This window comes from Phaethon aethereus (genome assembly GCF_964289735.1).
Source record: "Phaethon aethereus genome assembly, chromosome: 26".
Lineage (NCBI taxonomy): Eukaryota > Metazoa > Chordata > Aves > Phaethontiformes > Phaethontidae > Phaethon > Phaethon aethereus.
The window spans coordinates 3,837,667-3,857,318 of NC_138602.1; the positions used below are offsets into that span (position 1 = coordinate 3,837,667).

General features: G+C 38.9%; 1 protein-coding gene across 1 annotated transcript in view; it reads right to left on the reverse strand.

The window, feature by feature from the left end:
* EPS15L1 (epidermal growth factor receptor pathway substrate 15 like 1) overlaps positions 1-18,807 on the reverse strand; it is a gene marked incomplete at both ends in the record, with an annotated part of 40,644 nt that extends 21,837 nt beyond the window's left edge. The window contains 16 exons of the mRNA XM_082011030.1: positions 2,044-2,208; positions 2,491-2,688; positions 3,543-3,704; positions 4,268-4,340; positions 4,746-4,831; positions 7,101-7,257; positions 7,711-7,868; positions 8,235-8,471; positions 8,800-8,859; positions 10,383-10,508; positions 11,441-11,503; positions 12,099-12,194; positions 12,886-12,933; positions 13,286-13,375; positions 13,608-13,649; positions 18,778-18,807. Of these exons, the coding sequence (XP_081867156.1) occupies positions 2,044-2,208; positions 2,491-2,688; positions 3,543-3,704; positions 4,268-4,340; positions 4,746-4,831; positions 7,101-7,257; positions 7,711-7,868; positions 8,235-8,471; positions 8,800-8,859; positions 10,383-10,508; positions 11,441-11,503; positions 12,099-12,194; positions 12,886-12,933; positions 13,286-13,375; positions 13,608-13,649; positions 18,778-18,807 (1,791 nt within the window). The remainder of the gene's footprint in view (positions 1-2,043; positions 2,209-2,490; positions 2,689-3,542; positions 3,705-4,267; positions 4,341-4,745; positions 4,832-7,100; positions 7,258-7,710; positions 7,869-8,234; positions 8,472-8,799; positions 8,860-10,382; positions 10,509-11,440; positions 11,504-12,098; positions 12,195-12,885; positions 12,934-13,285; positions 13,376-13,607; positions 13,650-18,777) is intronic.
* Between the last annotated feature and the right edge of the window lie 845 nt (positions 18,808-19,652).

Genomic DNA, 19,652 nt, shown 5'->3' on the forward strand with positions numbered 1-19,652 from the left:
AATCTTAAAAATGACTTCCTAAAGAACCTTCTGAATAAGTGGCTTCTAAGCAGAATTACAGAGCAGGAAAAAAAAGTAGCCTGAGGGTACACAGAACATCAAAAGATAGTGATATGTATGACAATAAAAAGTTAAACTGTTTCTCATATTAATATATTCAGTTCTCAAATACTTAAATAACAAAACCAAACCTCCAACCGTTAGGCTATGAAAACATTCTTCTCTCCCAGCTATTCTACAACTCAACTTCAGGTAAGACAGTTATTTAAAAGGATAGGATACACAAATCATTTGTGGACTACAAATACAAGACCTTACTAATGAGTAGTCATACTCAAGATTGCTTCTTGTCAACTTGAACTTAACGCTTCAAGTGCAGATTTCACATCACACAGCACTACACGGCAGGAAGAGCGTCACCCCAATGTTTTGACAAGAGAGGTCTGTCAGCGGAGGGCAACCTTATAGCTTTGCCAAGTTACAAAAACATCCAGTATGAACAAGTAGCAAACTAAAGTTATAAAACCTCTTCATGGCGTTTGTTTGCGTCTCATACCCCTGTCTTTGTCTGTTTTGGGTCTCTTCGATGAAACCAGTCCTTGCCACAGTAGCCATATGTGCATACAGCACCTCTACAACAGAGCTCCATTGACAATCAAAGCCATTCAGCTCTAAGAAATATCTACTAACAACTACCCACTTACGCTGCCTCCAGCACCAGAAAGATACTGGATTTCTTTCTTCCCTTTACAAGATTCAAATGAAGAAGTCTTAATGAATACTTTTCAGAAGAACAGGGAGGGAGGTGGGGAGAGGAGGAAGGAAGAATTAAGAAACAGGAAAGGGACACAATGGTTTTAAAAATTTACTATGAACGTCTACTGGAGTTTTCTTCCAGTAAGCGATTCTTAGGTTTTGCAAATAAGAGAAACGTCTGGAAGTTTCCAGTGGAACTGAAACATAATGTTTATGCAAGCCATGCAAGCACAGAAACTAAGCACTAAAGTGTTTTAAGATCATGAGTCTCAATGTATTGTTCGTTTTAATCTACATTTTTCTTCTTTCAAGCATTTTGTCTTCACAGACAAAGCGTAAAAAGCAGGGCATAAAGATAGCATGTCTGCTGAATATTTAACACCACACTATACACAAAAGATATTTAACTTCATACTAAACCCATCATAAATACTGTGCTTACAAGGATTCTGGAAAATGTGTTTTCCTAATGAGGAAGCACCAAGTAGATGTGCAAGTAGAATCAAGCAAATATGCGACTTTTATATTTAAAGCAAAGAAATAGCCTTCAAAATTGAAAAATCTTGTGATTTACAGCAATTTATTAACTATCCAAACCAACAATAGATACTCAAAAGAAATTGACCGGAAAAATCTTTAAGAACCTGAAGGATCTTACGAATTGGGAAAAATACTGATTAAAAAAGCATAATAAATGAGATAAATGATGCTGGAATTGTTTAAGCAGAAGAAGGCTATTATGTATTTTGGGAGGGGAACATGTTTTTTATTGGCATCTGTAATAAACATAGCTCACCACAAAGGAGAAATTTGCATAGCTTCTTTTGGAAATGTGAAAGAAATACATGATTAAAGGGAAGTTTACAGCAAGAGAAGGTGTCACCTTGGTAAACCAGAGATCTTGCAAGAAAAAACCAAAACACTTGAACTGGAAACAAAGTCCTACCTATTTCCTGAGACTAAAGATGTGCCAGGTTACAAATCAATGGTTAACATGACCTTTCCTTTTGTTTACATAATTACAGTTTGCTTACATATTCATACTGTTAAGAGTTACACAGGCACTAAATCCTAGCACAAGATCTAACCCAAAGCTTAAAAACCAGGTTTTCCATGAGCATTCAAACCTTTGTCTTGCCTTGTGGTGAAGATTGCTACCTTGCAGGGATCATGGTATGCGTTAACTTACCAAAAGCCAGCTAAACAAACAACCTAACAATTTCAGATTAGGTGCAAGTTACAAGCCTAATTATTGTAAGATACACTAAACAACAGTATATTTTTTACCACAGCTCCATAATTGCTTCTTTCCGTCTGCCCAAGGCCTTCACTTATGTCTGCTAAATTTGTGAGACTACCACCGTGAATCCCATTGAGAGCTTCATTATATTCTTCTATACTCTTATTGACTTCTTGATGACTCTCTTGAAGTTGAGAAAGTTTACTTCTTGCCTAAGCAGTGAAAAATGCTTTAGTGTTACACGTTCAGTAACAGTCATTCTTGTGTTCTCATTAAACATGGCTGTAAGACAGTTGCATTCCTCCCCCCCAACCCCACCAGAGTTGAAATTTTCCTGACTCAAACTGCAAATTAACCTACAAAGCACCAGTCAAAAAGGCCTATTTCAAACCAGTACTTTTTTCCCCTCTTCTGAAAAATAAACTTTCTACTTCATGTTCAACTCCTAGCCTTTGAAGAAGCAAAAAAGAAGTTGTATAAACTACCGTGAATACCTGGTTTATTTCTTCCTGTGTTGATTTTAAAGATTTGATTATTGTTTCAAGCTGCACTTTTCCAGCCTGGATACTCTGCTCTAGCTGAGTCTCTTCTTGCTGAAGGCGATTCAACTCTGCTTTTGCTCTGTTAAGGTCATCTTCCTGTGATTTTAGATCTGATTCCTGAGATTGAATCTGCATTTTTAGTGATGAAATCTGAAACAAAACAACACAAGAGTCAGAGTGAAATGTGAAATAAATGTAACTTAATAAATTATGAATTTATAATAAACAATAGAAAGTTGTAAAGCAACCTATGAACTACTAAGGAAGGTAACAAGAACTTAATACAAAAAACTACATGCTGCTTATTATGTTACACAAAATCCTTGATAAAAGCACACAGGACATTCAATAAAACAAAGAAATATTAATATTTTAAATGACAGAAATACCACACTAATTACAAAGGTAGTTAAAAGGTGTTTCTTAGATGGTTACCTTGTAGTTTTCAGAACTTGGCTGCTTTTCCGTTCAAACATTTATCAAGTATTATAAAGTTGATCTTTAACTCTGATAGGAGTTAAAATTACAGTTGCATATGACTCTCCTTATACACTTCCTTACGTGACCTTATAGACTAAGTTTCTACATGAAGATAACATGCTAGCTACATTTGCAATTGTGTACCCCTGAAACCCCACGTTTAATGCAGAATACTGACATGAGGTTCACAGTGGTCAAAATATGCATGGTAGCCCATGGACTATCTCATGGGTCAGGAATAATACATCTCAATACCCTGCTAGCTGAATAAACGTTTCATGGAACAATGACAATTTATATAGAAAGGGACCCCTGGAGATCATCTGGTTCAACCCCCCATTTATGAACATTATGAAAAGTACTTAGGTTGGCAAAATCCTTTCTTGGACTTCTGTATTTGTGTGGAAATTGGTATTTATGGTAAAAATAAGTAAACGAAGCAACCTTATTCATTAAATAATCAGAATTTCCTTCAACAAAAGACACAATACTCTTGAGCATGTCCAGAATTAACATATACTCACCACCTGTGTTTCTTCCTGGCATTTCTGCCTTACATCATTCAGCATATCTTTCAGTTTGGCTTTCTGCTGGTCCATTTCATCCAGGCGGTCTTGGGCATCTTGTTTCTGAGCCTCTAGCTCTTGCAAGTTACTTGTCTCCCTGTCTAAATCGTTTTGCAGTTCCTGAGGAAAATTCCACAATTTTTAACTTACATTTAGCTGTTCTCTTATAGGAATGATCAACCACAAACAGGCTAGCTGTCCTGGTTTCAGCTGGGATAGAAGCTAGAATCTAAAAGATCTTCTATGTTATATAAGTTATTCCCTGCATGCATACATTTTGTTTCTGCAGGAACTCATATGAGACATCAGGAGACAAACCAGTGCCCACAAGATGGAAAGGGACTGTGACAAAGAGCACATGTAGTTGAGCTATCCTAATTATCGAAACCAATGCTCTTTGAACAATGATTTCCTAAATTACAGTGTTGATCAAGCACTAACAAAAAGATATTTCAAACTGTTCATGTATCATATTCTATTCATATTAGCCAGCTTCAGGAGAAAACATTTCTGATGGAGAACAGGAAAATAAAGATCTTTCTGTAAGTTAGAGGAAAATCCCAGGAAAGGAAGAAAGACTCGCCCAGAAGCAACTTAAGGAAAGATAGAAGAAAGAATGCTTAATTCCCCATGTATTATTTTAGATTACAATGAAAACTAATAATGATAAACAGAGTTTTTACCTGAACTTCATTGGTTTTCTGTCTGATTGATTCTTCCTTTTCCCTAATGTCCTGCTCTAGCGAATATTTTTCTCTGTAAGACAACCAAGCACATGTATTTGTGATTAGTTAAATAATACAAACAAACACATGCGTGCAAGTAGAAGTCAACTAGGTATTACTCTGGATACACCACGCAGAAAAAAATGCCAGCTCATATTCTGATATATTCTTTAAAGGAGTAAAGGTGCATACGTATCAATTATTCTTTGAAAAATACTATCTGTTCCATAATCAATCTCCTGAAGTCACCTGTAGAATCCAGGCTGACTTTACGTAATTGGCTAACTGTAGGGTATCAGTGGGAGATTTGACACCAACTTCAGTGACAAGTAATGATAAACTGACTAAAAGAAAACAAAAGTAACAGACACATCAGTACTATAGACTTAATTGGTTCTCCTACTCCAAAATTTTGTTAATAGTCCACAACTATTACCTCTGCAGCTGTGCAATTTCTTGACTAATATCATCCAGTTCCTTCACCCCTGTAAATTCTCCTGATCCAACGGAGCTTGAGCTATCCTGTTAAGAATAAAACAGTCTATTAAAATGCCAAGTTGTACCAGCAAATCTTTTCAAAGGCTGAGGACAAAGCTTGGACTCAATCCTGATTATATGCATTTGCAAAAGTCTATGGGAGACATCGAATTATTAAATGCAACAACCACTGAGCATGCCACACAACTCTACCTGTGAGACAGGAGAATTTTCTTATGCCCATTTAACAGATGGGATAGTCAAAATATGCAGCAGTTAAAGGACATGCACAACGTCAACAAATAAACTGCAGGCAATGGTAGAACTAAAATTAAAAAAACCAAAACTCCAGCTCTGCTATAGCCAACAGCAAAGCTTCCAGGGAACTTAATGACATCAAATTGTAACTTCAATCTTCTTGAGGCTTGCCAGAAATTAATACCAATTTCTGCAATTATACCAAATTTCCTGCAGGTCATTTCTACAGCCATTCAGGTGCAGATCAGGAAAGGTGCAGAGGGTATCTCTTGCCTTTTAGACAAGAAAATTGTCACTAGAAGTTATTAAGAAAAGGATTTCAGCATTTGGTACAAAATTTGTCATTATTTTAAGAGGATTGCTAGTTCTTAAAACAAAAATAAAAATCATTGCAACTGAGCAAAAACTGCAACACTGAACTCATTGCTAGTATGACAAATCAGGAGACCTACCATTTTGAAATAGCATTTTAAAAAGAAGAAAGTACAGTTTGCTTGCTTTGCTCACCTAGAGATTGCTGCGATAACCACAGAAAGTTTGGCTTTATTCAATATAAAAAAAAAAAAGAACCCATCCAACAAACCACAAACAGACAGCATAGTAAAATGTGACTTATTTTTTTCAGAAACAATAGGTGAATATACAGCTTAAATAAGTTAATTAAGTCCTCAATTTTTTCTTTTGTTAATATGCCATTAAGTAATCATAAATAACAACAATCCAGATTAATTCTTCAAGCTAGCAAATCAAAAGCTTCCAGTATCACTTTTATGTTTTCAGACCAGATACTGAGAGACCCGTGCTGTATGCTGTATAGGATCATAACAAGGTGTTACCCAATATGTTTATGAAGTAAGTTAAAATGAGCTGCTGCATTGGTTAGGATAACACAGTTCATTGTTCCACATGAACAGAAAACTAATCTGCTATGTTCACCGTAGCATACAGTTTAGTTCATGTTATATTCAGCTAAAACCACAGTGGATAAAAGAAAGATACAATGAACTGAAAACAACAGGAAGCTTAAAGCTCTTGCACCAAGGTATATTTATTGCCCACAGCTTCAACAGAACTGGTACACCAGTAACTAACATGCCAACACCGAGCTGCCTGTCAAAGAACTTCCCGACAGGCCAATGCATCTCAAATTGTAGAAAGCAGCAGTATCACTGGGTCAACAGCCAATACTGGTAACTGTGACATTATCATCATGCCAAAAGCAAGTGTCACAGAACACAAGAGCAAAGAGACAGGAGAAGGTGTAGATTTTAAAGTTACAAGTAGTCTACACAAACAAATTTGCATTCTTTTGGATGTTACAATTACTCACACGACGCATTTCTGTTAGTGCTGAGATCTCAGTTCCTACAGGGGTCAAGTAACCTGACAGAGTCTATAGAAAAAGGATATAGGAAAAACCTTAAACGGACCAGAGCAACAGCAACAATTAAAATGTATTTAGAGGCTCAAAAGCTTTCTGGTTAGGGAAAGTAAAAAGAGTAAAGGAAAATATTACATAACTTATAGAAAAGATTAATGTATTGACATGACAAAAGTATTTATTCATTTAAGTTTCAGAAATACACTAAGACACTATTGAGGAAAAGAACAAAGCAGGGTTCAGTAAGAGATCAGGTGCTCCATTAAAATGGTATTAACAGTGGTGGATACAGCACTATGGACCGTCATGCTACAACGGATGAACCAACCACCAATTCCTAGAAACTAGGAAGTCATCACTCTTCGTTTAGCCATTAAAAAAGTTTACAATTTCATTTTCTATGACAAAGGAGTATTTTTCATGCTAGACTTTTCTCAGCATTATTATTCCTTTATTTATGGAACATTCTACTGCATTTTTCTTTACTTACTGTTTTGTGTGGTTAAAAATTTATGTATTTTCAAATGTTAAATAATTTTGTAAGAGGACATAAGAAAAAATGCTGACAGTTCTTTACCGTAGTACTAAAAAAAAATTTTACAAAATTAGTACTCAAAACCCATTACTTTCAAAGCACAAAAGCTCAATATTATCTACAAATAATCAACGACTTACCTGTATAGGAGTGTTCCTCTCTGTGGGAGGGATCATATCTGGGGACAACACTTGTGGAGGATCAATTCCTTTACTGACTTTCTGCTGAATGAGATACATTGCTAGTGCAAACTGATCTTTGCTTAGCTTTCCCATCTGTCTTGTGTCTGCCAAAGCCCTGATAAAAAATAGATCATACTTATAAACAAGAAAAGCTTATTTCTCCTCTACCAAGAAGCCTGAAATGTAATTTTCTTTTGATTCAGCTTCATCAAAGTTTGCTTATTCTAGTGAAAGAGAGCCATAAACAGAGCAGTATTTTATTAGACATATTTAATGGAATAGAAGAGTTACTCTAAGAAAATATTTAGAGCACTAGAACTTCAAAAAACAATCACAGTTCACAGACTGACCCTGCCAGAAAAGCAAAGTGAGTATTTCTCCCTTGTTTTTCCATATAGCCCACATATAGTATGGCAACAGGAAAAGTAAAAGAGGGTTTTGTTGTTGTTGTTGGGTTTTTTGTGTTTGGTTGGTTGGTTTTTTTAATGTTAGGATCACAATTCTGGCTGGATAATCTGATTTCCCAGATCAGCAAGTTACAAAAATACGGCTACTAGGGAATTCTTACCATATATGTGCTAGGAGATTCTGAGACAGACCTGAATGCATAAAAATGTCCTTTACTTCTTGGCCACTCACAAAACCATCCATGTCTGTGTCCGTTTTTAAGAAAATTTCATCATATCGCACTTTTTCAGACATTGGTACTACCCAATTCACAGATGTCTGTAAAACAAAGTTTTATATTTCAAAAGAAGATGAACAGTCTTTATCAACACACTGAGCACGTAGATTCATGATTTCTTTGGTATTAAGGCAGATACACGAATAAATCTTTCTGTGGTTTCACTTTCTATGACAGCGAAAATTCTCCGTAAGATTTGCTATCTCATGATCACTCTGGCTAAAATTCACCTGCTCTTCTTCAGTTCTTCCAAGTCTTACCATTCTCATTTCATTCCCAACAACAAACACATTTTCAGAAAAGTGCTCACAAAGCAGAAATCACAAAGCAGTTTTATTTTTTCCTGCAGTTTACTGATACCAAAAAAAAAAAAAAAAAAAAAAAAAAAGGCAGGGGGAGATTTATACCTGTGCTTGTTTCATGCTGTGCTTGGGAGACAAACTCCCTGTGCTGTTCAGACTGTTGACACTACCATGAGATGGGGTAGAACGGAGGCTATCTTTTGGTGGAGGACTTGCAGGAAGAACAGGAACTGCACCAGGAAAGACAGGCGTCTTCTTTCTTTTAGAAGGTGGTATGAGAGAAGGGGGTAGTAGTGAAGGAACTGGCTCTTTCTCAAGAGCTCTATAAACCAAATGCATTGCCTGCAGAGGCAAAAAGGTCAGATAACTTTAACAGTAAGAAAAAGCAACAAGATTTTGCAGTGTCAGCCATTTACATATTAGTAAAACAAAGACAGTAAGATTAGAGATGTAAACCAGAGCAGATGATTTTGAATGTAATTCCTTAATCTTGATGACAGAGGCAAGAGTCAGTAGATGGATATGAGAAAGATCATTTAATAGCTCCATGTGAACAATTTAGATTAGAACAGTCGCCTGTAGCAGAGAAAGCTACAAAGCTTTTGAGAGAAAAATTTGAGCTGTTTGCTTTAACTGACACACTGTGAATTGAGAATTTAAAGCAACCTACCACAGCAAATTCGTCCTTGTCCAGGTGACCATCTTTATCAATATCACTGAGATCCCAGACCTACAACCAAGGATTTCGAGAACGTTACATTTTGTGCTTTTGATGTTAATTGTCATCACATTAAGCATGCCCTCTAAAAACAGATTTTTGTGAAGATCACATTAGTTATATTAGACCTAGCTAAACATTCTCTGATGAAACAGACTGGATTAGAGTTTTCTCACAACGTGAATCAACACTGGCTCTACAAATTCTGGATGTAACACAGGCAAGTTTTTCATCTTTCTATGTTGTAATTAAGGAGTCATCAAGCTGACTAAAAACGTCCAGAGGTAGCTTTCAGAATTGTCCAGAGGGTATGGGCTAGCAGATTGTCCAAATTTGTAGAAAAGTCAATACATTCCTAATTTGCATTCCATTCCTAAATTTCTAGTTCTCACTTTTAGTAAAAAGAAAAAAAAAGTCCACCCCCCAGTATTTTCTATAGGATAGAACTGAAGCATCTAGCAACTTTAGCTCATTCTTAGGTCAAGTACAATCAATGAAACATACAGGAGATCTAGAAGGATACAAAACTGTGTATTCTAATACTCAGCCATCAGCTAACACTGTTTAATCATCAATATGACTTGGAGACTGTATAGTAGAGTGGACAGAATGCTAAGACTGAGGCTCAATCATCTGAACTCTGTCCCCAGCTTTATCACTGGACCCCTGTACAAATTTAAGCTAGTTGATTAGTCCTTTGCCCATTTCCTCAGCCACCTATCTCATCCATAAACTTTCCTGGAACAGGAAAAAGCTTCCTGAATTTCTATTGTGACAATATCAAGATGAGATACACAGCCTTTCAAGACTGAGTACTTCACAATATTCAAGCACAGAATTAAAATAAGTCATACTTAGATCTTGTAGATAACATAGAGAGAGGTAGTTCCTCCTGAAGAGACGAAAGTATATAACGCAGGTACAGCTCTTATGTAGAATGTATTAATTCTCAGTCATATCAATACGCAAAACATTAAAGATTACGTATTTTAAATGGAAGCAGAAAAATACTTTAGGGTTTGCTTCCCTTGCAAATATGCAAGGGATGCACTAAACTCAGATCTCAGCAGCATTTATAAATATGTATTAAAAAAATACCTGACAATTTGACAGCTACAATAAACTAGGATGTTTTAAAGTGTTCTCTTGTACAAACAGTAGATAGATTTAATGGTATGTCTAATAATTTGTGTTTGGAAAAATGACAGAACAGTGGAATATAATGTTATAAACGCTATTATGGCTTAGGAGAGCTTTTTCTTGTTTTTAAACAACCAAAATCAGAATTTCCAGCTCTTAATATGAATACAGAGATAATGAAGTCAATCTGCTCCAGGGCCCAAATTACTACTATTATATTCTTATTTCTAAACGGAAGACTTCAGAGCCTACTTAATGTTCTTGCTTTATAGCATGCACTTAATGTAAAATCGCAGCCAAAACCTGATCTATGTTGATAAGTGACATTTAAATATTTAATGTTGCAACTATGAGAAGCTAAATAGAGAACAGCTAAATCTAAACAGCATACTTACCCTTCCTAGGATATCAAGAGGTAGCTTTGAATTCATCAGTACTGGTTTTACTTTGTCTCCTGAAAGTAAACCATTTACTGGCAAAAGGCTTTCAAAAATACCATCAAACTTTGCTTTTTCTTCCACCTAGTTGGTAAGAAATAGCCTGAATAAGTAAAAAAGTGTGCCTGTGTGAGTGTTGAAAATGAGATCTTGCAAGAAATTAAGACTGGTCAGTAATGTATTCATTTTAAATTTCCAAGCTTTCTTGCAAGTGCCACCACGCTGTATTTAAATGTAAACCCCATGGAGCCAGATTTAGGAGCTTATTTTCAAAGCTAAGATTATGGTAGCTAAGAGATTTTAAACATGCAGTACACAAGGTGTGTTTCTGTAGTGTTCCTAAAGGACAATGCATTCTGATTAAAACGCGGTTGACCAGATTTTAAACCAATTTTGACAAACTCTGTAGAACTAAAAACTATTCTTCCCAAATAATTAGCTTCTCGCTTTAAAGTAAAGCACGCAAATAGAAAACAAAAATCAGAAGTTATTTTATTAAATTTGTATCTTTTGGAAAATGTTTGCATTTGAAAATTAACTAAATACAAATATTCCTGAGTATGTCTCAAAAGTTACATTTTTCCCAATGAAATATATATTGTGTGTATCACTGAATACTAATTAGAACATGTGAACTCAAGCTTTAAATTAATACTTCAGGACAGATTTGGTGAAATGCCTTGTTGTTCTCAGTGGGGTTCCTTTATACAAACATAAAAGTGCCTACTATTAGGATTCTGGAAGAAATTCAGTCAGAAGATTAAAATTCATTGGGTCCTAAAAACACCACACCAGGGTTGTTAAAGGCTTGTTTAATACTTATTTCAAATACAAAATTACAGCTCCATTATTCTCTATTGTGCACAAGTCTGTCATCAGAAAGGGAGGACTTCTGAAATAGGAAATATATTTGATACAAAATTCTCTCACTGGGAAAATTACAGACCAGGAAAACATTTACTTTTAAAGAATTTACTTTTAAAGAATGGATGGAATGTGTTGTCTTTTACACTTACCCTAACGGCCCAGTGAGTCTCCGTTGAAGGCGGTGTGATCAGCAAAGGACTGCTAGTGTCATGCTAAAAATTAAAGAATTTTTTATTTATATGTAGATATATAAAAATACACACACTTCTGTCTCTAATCCTAACTAATTGCTTTAAGAGATGGTTTTAGACATGAAGCTTAACTACATGGAAAAAAAGAAAAAAGGCTGCACATATACCCCCTCCCCCTCCCAAAGTCATCCTGATTTGTACTATTACTGTACTTCGATAAGGCCATTAGGTGCATTAGGTACCCAAACACAGAATTGAGACAAGCTCCACAGCTGCTACCACAGACAAAGCTGCAGTCACGTCCTTTACTACATACTCCTGTTGACCTACCCCCAAAATAATCTTGTTTTCTTTTCTTTTTTTTTCATAAATTTAGAGTTTAGCCACATCAGCTTCCCGAACAAGCTGACCGTAGTTAAACTTGCATCAGTTTTGCAGTCCAGGAAGGGGCTGGTACATATTACTGCCATGACTGCAATAGTCTTAAGGAACAGTTTGACAGCAGCCTCAAGTCTCAGAAACATGACATTTATGAAACAGAAGATTATTCCAGTGTTCCAACTGAAGCCTTGGTTCTTATATAACACATACATACATTTAGGTATATATTACTTACAAATTTAGGAGGTGGCACAGTCAAGCTCAGACTGCTCAGGTTAACATCATGGCCATTCTGTGCACATGCTACAAGGCGCAACGCAACATAGAAACCCTACAACAAGAGTGTTTTCTATTAAAAAAAGCAACCGGTCTAAATCAGTCTCCAATTTATGATTTGTGCTAACACTGCGCAACTCAGTAAAGTATGGAAACAACAGATGTATAGCCCCCTTCAGTTAACTGCATCGCAACAACTACCCCAACTGCTTCTAAAGATGATTCAGGAAAAACTTTACAATAACATGGAACAAAGAGCAGAAAACTTCAAAGCTAGTTTTTAAGAAGGACTCTCCCATAATTAAGTAAACTTCAACAATTTTTCTTAAAAATTAATAATATCTTTTAAAAAATTCTCTGTATCTGCAAGTAACCTGGTATTTGCTAATCCAAGCCATTTTTAGGAATGCTAGTTATATTTTTTCATGCAAGAAAGACTTCTAAAAGAAAACTTAAAATATTAGTTTCTATTTGTGAAAGACTCCATGACTACGTATCTACATATCACACACGCAGTGATTATTTACAGAACGAAAGAGAGACAGAAAGTTGGATCCAAACTTCTCCAGCAGACTCACAGAGCAATATATTTGGATATCAGCAGTGCTAGGAAAAAAACCCATCTTGTAAATGAAAACTATAAAAAAATAAAGCTACAGATAACTACTATTGATATCAGGGTTTTCTTGAAACAAGGCTAATCTGTAGAAGGTAATGTAAGAGGTCTACAGGCACAATTCATTTACCTGTTTATCCAAGTATCCTTTACCCTCCGGGTCAGCCAAATCCCATATCTGTGGAGATATAAAATAAAAGCCGTTGTGATTTTAAAATAAAACTCAACTCAGCTCAAACTGTATGTCGTCTTGAACTGTTTGGTGCAGCTTTCAAGTTATGACATACAATGTTATTTAATTCTCAAGCTAACAACAAAAATGTTACACAAAAGACAATTTTCCCTTTCAGATTCCTATGAAACTCAGAACAATACCTTTAAACCATTACCAATCTGTGGTTAACCTAATGTTCACAGTATCTGATTTGCATTCCACCTAATTCCTCTTTGCAAACCCCTTCTGCTCAACATCAGTTGCATTTAAGCACGTGTACAAATAATTACTGCATTGTCTAATTCCTGCAACTTACTTTTCCAAGGATAATATCAGAGAGACCGGATTTTTTAAGAAACAGTGCAGCTTCACTTGCCCCAACTCTCCCTGTATATGCTGGATCTACCTGAAAGATAAAAATTCACATTCAGTTGAAGTATGTCTGTCATGAAAGCAGAGATAACAAATGGAACGCCGCTTGTCTCTAGGTCAAAAGGAGTTACACAAGCGTACATTACCACTCAGCAGAGAGAATTTATAGAAGTTTAGTACTGTAATGGGGAAAGTAAAGACAGGGAAACCTTGAGGAAGAGGAAATGTCACTGTATTTTTCAATTTTTTTTTTTTTAAAAACGTACCTGTTTGTAATAAGTTTCGTATAATGGATTCCCAGTAGAAAACTGAAAAACAAGAGAAGCATTAAGAAAACAAATGAACTGCAGTCACAGATTGTCCACCTTTAGGGACGGGCAGGAAAAAAAGCGTACAGTACTTTGTGTATTACTTCCATCAAAAATATAAAAGAATATGTTAATTTGCTGTATTCCAAACTGGATACTTGAAATCTAAGTGTGGATAACAGTGACGCCCCAAAACTTGTAGCCAACAGACTACTGTTACCCCATAAAACTTCTTATTCACCAGCATTCATACTTATACTTGCACTTTTTAATTAACAACACTATATGGTAATAAGGTTTTATAGAACAGCTTTGAACTATTTGCCAAAGTATTTCAGATCACAGTTTGAGAACCACCGATATCAAAGGCAGGGTTTTCAACATGATGCTGACTCGACTACCTCCTGCATTGTATAAATACTTATGGCATATTTTCAGCAGACAACTATATACACAGACAGAGCCCTGGTATCAAAATATGCCTGTGTTTATGCGTTTTCAGGAGTAGGCTCTTAAACTGAAACAGAGTAAAAGAGAACAGAATGAATGGTTAATTAACGTATGTCACAATTCCCTGACAATGTTTGAAAATTGTGTTTTCACTGCATTACACCAAAGCAGATGACACAAAGGTAGGCCCTACCTTTTCAGTATACTAAACAAGCAGATTCCTCTTCCCTCAAGCAAATGGGAACTGAAATGCCAAAAGAGGCAGAAGCCCCAACACTCGTCTTCTCTCTTGCCTCCTACGACTCCCACAGAAGTTCTAGCCATGTGCAGCTTCTACCTCCACACCGTTCTCCAGCCTCAATGCCAAGAGCAAAAACGCTACAATCTAGTCTCAAACAAGCCACTCCTTGTAGCAGTCAAAGGCCTTAAAAAATAAGCAACTAAACAACACCATAAAACAACGGTTTAATGACTGAGATGCAGAGACGTCGAAACATCCCAAAGCCTGCTTGGGACAACGGCTCTCCACCTACAGGACGCAAGTCAGACATCTCATGAATGATTATTTTGCACTAACTCTGATCACTGGTATGTCACCTCCCAAACACCACCTTCTTCCTTGTCATCCACATGGATTTCCGGATGTTCTGCCTACACTGATGGGGAGACAGAAATATGATGAAATAGAAGACCAATAAAGAACATGAAATTCTATTTTTTTCACACAGAGAATCTTCCTGTAAGTTTACAATAAACATGCCAAATCTTAATTTAAGGAGCTATCCAAAATAACTAAACCCTATTAACCAAACACAAGCAAACACTGACTCTTTGAAGATCAACTGGCTGCAAAAATCACGCAGTTTCTTCAGAAGAGCTCTCTAAGCATCTTAAACGTACTTCACTTATACCCATCGACAAAATAAGCTGCTGCGTTCTCCAACATCAGTACCCTCTGGAAGCTCTTGCCCTTCCAGAAGTTGGACAGGAGTGCAGAAGAAGAAAGCTGCGACCATAATTCATAAATCTGACTCATCTTTTTGCTGGCATAGATAAGCACTGCGTTCCTGTCCAAAGTAGGAAACACATCATTCAGAGAAAAGGTGGAAGCGGGCAATAGTCTGTCCAACACTGAATAAACTCTAGTATGTTCTAGCCAACCGTCACCCAACTATATACGTCTCATTTATGAGAAGGCTCAGAGAAGCTCGTCAAAGACCAACTACAAGCTCCTCTAACTAACTTGGCGAGCATCCTGGAGCATGCAGAGACTGGATTCATACCAAGATACAGAGCAAACCTCTCCAGCAGCAGTACTGAATGATCTCATCCCATCACCAGACATTCCTGTCATCCTCATTTGGTATTGTCAGCCATGATATACAGCTGACTTACCTGACAGAGGTGGCCGGAATCCAGTCATGTGCTTAAATGCTGTGAAATTTCTTCTACAGCAATGTATTCACCCAAGCGCTGCTGGAAAGCAGTTCATCGCTCAACTCTCTGCTTGCAGAATTTTACAAAGATGAAGCCTCTCTGACCAGTTTACCTAAATGACTGCATCTCTGTGATGAAGCAGACCAGACAAGATGGGCTCAAGTGATAAAAACAGCATAGCTGCCTATCTACCTGTCACCACATGTGACTACATCACTATCATTCAAGATGATTCTGTAATTTTATGACATCTGCTGATGACAAACCTACACAACAGTGCCAATGCTGGCAATCAGAGAAAAGCATTTTGAAGAATTTGCAGTTGATGAGAGGTCAAAGGATATAACCTGTTATACAGTGGTTCAGTTTGACTCACAGTTCAACAACCCTGTGGTTTCTATGCCTACTCCATATTCCCCAAAACGTCATCTATGACCAACACTTTACACCAACAATTACACCAACACTCTCCCAAACAGAGACTTCAGAGCCCTGATGCCGCCTTGTTTCATCTCCAAGTTGATTCCCCGTACAAATGCGAAGTTCAAGTCTTTGAACTTGCACTCTCACAGCAGATGTGGTACACTGCATTTGTGGTACGCAGTGCACACACATGGATACATCTCCACGTCCCCTCCCACAGGTCTGGGAAAAAGGCAGGTGTAAGCTGCTGCCACCAGAACAATTAATAAAGCCAGTTCCTAGCAGCCTTCTTTCCTGAGGTCATCTCAGGGCCACAAAGAACTCTGCATCAGATTAATTACTTTCCTTCGTGTCCTCTTGTTTCACAATTTTCTTTCAGACATTCTTGTCACATCATATGATAGATGAAAATAGGTACTGTGAAAGGGGAAAAACCAAGATGTCCCACAAAGATGAGAGCCAAAAGAAGGTTGCTGCTGCCCCAGAAATATTACCTTTGCCCTTACTCTACTTGCTGAGTATCCCGAGTTGTCTCAGAACACTAACCTACAAAATCATTTGCACTGTCCCAATATCTAACACAACTCTCCATAACCTCCAGAGGCTGCAGGTTGAACATGCCTGGCACAGTGGAAAGACCACTGATAAGGTGATCAAATATTCAAGAAAAAAAGTTATCAAGGATAAATCAAATCCAGTTTCAGTTGTTGTTTAACTCCAAGAACTGATTTTACATGCTTGCTCATCAACTGTTCTTATGCATAGCCAGTTGAAACAAAGGCAGCTGAAACTGTTTAATAGTTCGCATACTGTAAGTTAGACATCCAAATTCTCTTTCATAAAGACGTAACTTCACAAAAAGGACACTACAATAAAATTCATTTATGAGAACAAATATGAGTAAACGCTTTCACATGCTTGCATTTCGCATCTTTTTATAGCTCCTAATATGTTGATATCATTAACATTCGTATTTTATATCTTTCTGAAAGAACATGCTTCAACATTACAACACATATAACCTCTCCTATTCCTTTTAATACCATTTCTGGCATTTATTATAACTAGCACATACCTTTGTAGTAATCATTAAACTGAGGCTATTAAAAGAAGAAGTTTATTAATTTCCAGGGAAGTTTTGTTTACTGTCCTAATTCCAGCTAGGTTATTCTTGACAGTTCAATATAGAAAAGAAGTTTTAAAACAACGCTTCCAAATAATTAATTGGAAAATAATGTCAAAATAACCAGTACGTTCATGCAACATAGACCTTTTTCCCTCAACACATTATGTTATACGAAAGAAAATATCATTGATGGCAGTCTCTCAAATACCAATTAGAATTTAAACAATACAGAAGCAGGATTTCTAGTATAATAAGTATTTCATAGATTTTTACCAACATACTATAGAAGTTCCATGACAACAAACTCTTTCAAGTCCAGAGTTTATGATACATATCTATTTTGCACCACATCACTTCAAAACTTTTGGTAACAGTTTGTATGTGCATGGATGTTTTTAGATGTTTCTGAACACGTTCATTTAATTAAACAGATGTTAAGCAGGACTCCTACTGCTATTCAGAAACCAAAAAGCAGCGCGCTCTCTTAAGACACACAACAAATCCCCTATTACCCAAGCATCACAAAACTCCATTGAACGAGAAATTTTCAGAGTATCACAAATAAAAGTCCGTTATTAAAAGGAAATGGACGCATTTAAATAATCTCACGTATCAACAGCAGTTCTGAATTCCTGACTGGCCTAGCCACAGCGTAGAAAATAGTTTTAATTTCAAGGCACTGGGGCGTGGTGGGGTGGTGTTGCTTTTCTTTTGTTTTAAAGGAAATAAGTAAGCCAACTATCTTCACAGGCGTATGGAAAAAGACTGAACAGTGATCACACTGTTCAGGTTTAAATTATTCGGGTGAGAAATTAACAACAAAAATCTACCCAAAGAGCCCAAACGTTTAACCAGAGCTTGACACACAGCCTCTTCCCAGACGCACGCCACCCTCCTTGTGCGAGACAAGCTCCAAGGTTCGGGGTCTTCCACTCTCCCGCTGAAGGCTCATTCTCCTGCTGATGGGTGCAAACTTCCTTTTCATTCCTACATACCGAGTCCTTTCCTGGTGTACCCGCGCCTGTGGCTACGCTCCTCATGCGCCTCCCAAATATTAAGCACAGTCATGACACTCCGACAGCTAAAGGCAGCTTTAATCCCGTGTTACAAATAGGACAACAGGGTGACGTGACCGGAGTCAGAGTCCCGAGCAGAGAGCGAGCCCCATCCCTCCTGCAGCACAGCCCTGGACCTCGGACCACCGGACCGCATTAACCCCCGCAGCTCAAGCCCAGGAGCTGCAGCCCGGAGAGGGAAAGCATGCAGAAAGGCTCGCTGCTGCCCTGCCCCTTCCCCAGTGGGGCAGCTGCGGGGCCTCCATGAGGGGAGGGCGCCAGGGCCTTTTGTGCCCCCACAGAAGCGGCCGGCGCCTGCCGCGGGAGGCTCAGCCCCAGCCCGACGGCGGGGCACAGCCGGCGGCTGCTCGTCCCCGCCCGGGGCCTGCTCCTCGCCGCGCACCGACCCTCTCCCCGCCGCGGGCCGAGCCACCCCCCCGGCCGCGGGGAGAGGCAGGGCCTATGCCCCAGCGCCGACCCGGCCCCGGATGCACCCGCCGGCGGGAGGGAGACCCGCACCGGGGAGGGCCCACTCCCCCTTCCCCGATCGGCGGTGGACCACCGGGGCCGAAGGGCCGCGTCTCGCCTCAGCCGCCCCCAGCTGGCTCCCCTCCCCCGGCAGGGCCAGGCCGGTTACCTGCTGGCTGAGGGGGATGAGCGCCGCCATCTTCCTCCCACTGATTCGGGCAGCGGCCGGGGCGGGGGAAAGGCGGGGCGAGCGGCGGCGGGAGGCCGCCCGGGCGCGCCTGGCACCGCGCGGCCCCGCTGGGCCTGGCCTCGGCGGGCGGGGGCCTGCCGGGCCGCCGCCGCCCGCGAGTTGGTTCGGCAGCTCCGGAGACGCGTTTGACCCGGGAACAAAGCGGCCGCGGCTTATCTGTCCCCGGCAGCCGCTCCCCGCCCCGACGAGCTGAGGCTGCTCTCGCCGTCCCGTCCTGCCGCAGCTCGGCCCCTGCTTCCCGCAGTCTCTCTGCGCCCAGACGTGGCTCTCCTCCAAGCTGCCTCAAGCGAGGCTGGCGGTGACCTACCTACGTTATGGACAAAGTAGGTCTACAGAAGACTGCAGCTGCCCTGTGGCATACTCTTCCAGCTAACTGGAATCAAGGCACTGATCGATCTTTTAGCTGGATGACCTGCATCTAACTTTCTCTGGACAAACCTAGTTATTTTACTTCATTCCACTAAACCTTGTCAAAACAGGCTTCACCAAATTAAGCTTCCTCTGGTTTATGATCAAATAACAATGTTAACAAATCCCTGCCTGGAATGCATAAATATTGAACAGCAGCCTGAACGAGGCCAGATCAACATGGTCATAGAAAAGCAGTTCAACAGGAACTTGCTCAGGAAAAAAGGTAAAGGCCGACTGTCAGTACAGTATTTTTCAATAGCTTTTGAAGTTCTTCACCCCACAGCGTCACTGGAATTGTTTTACAGGGGACAGTACTCAATACAGGCAGAAGGAAAAGAATTTGACCTTAGTCACTCCACTGGCAAGAAACGGATCCTCCCACT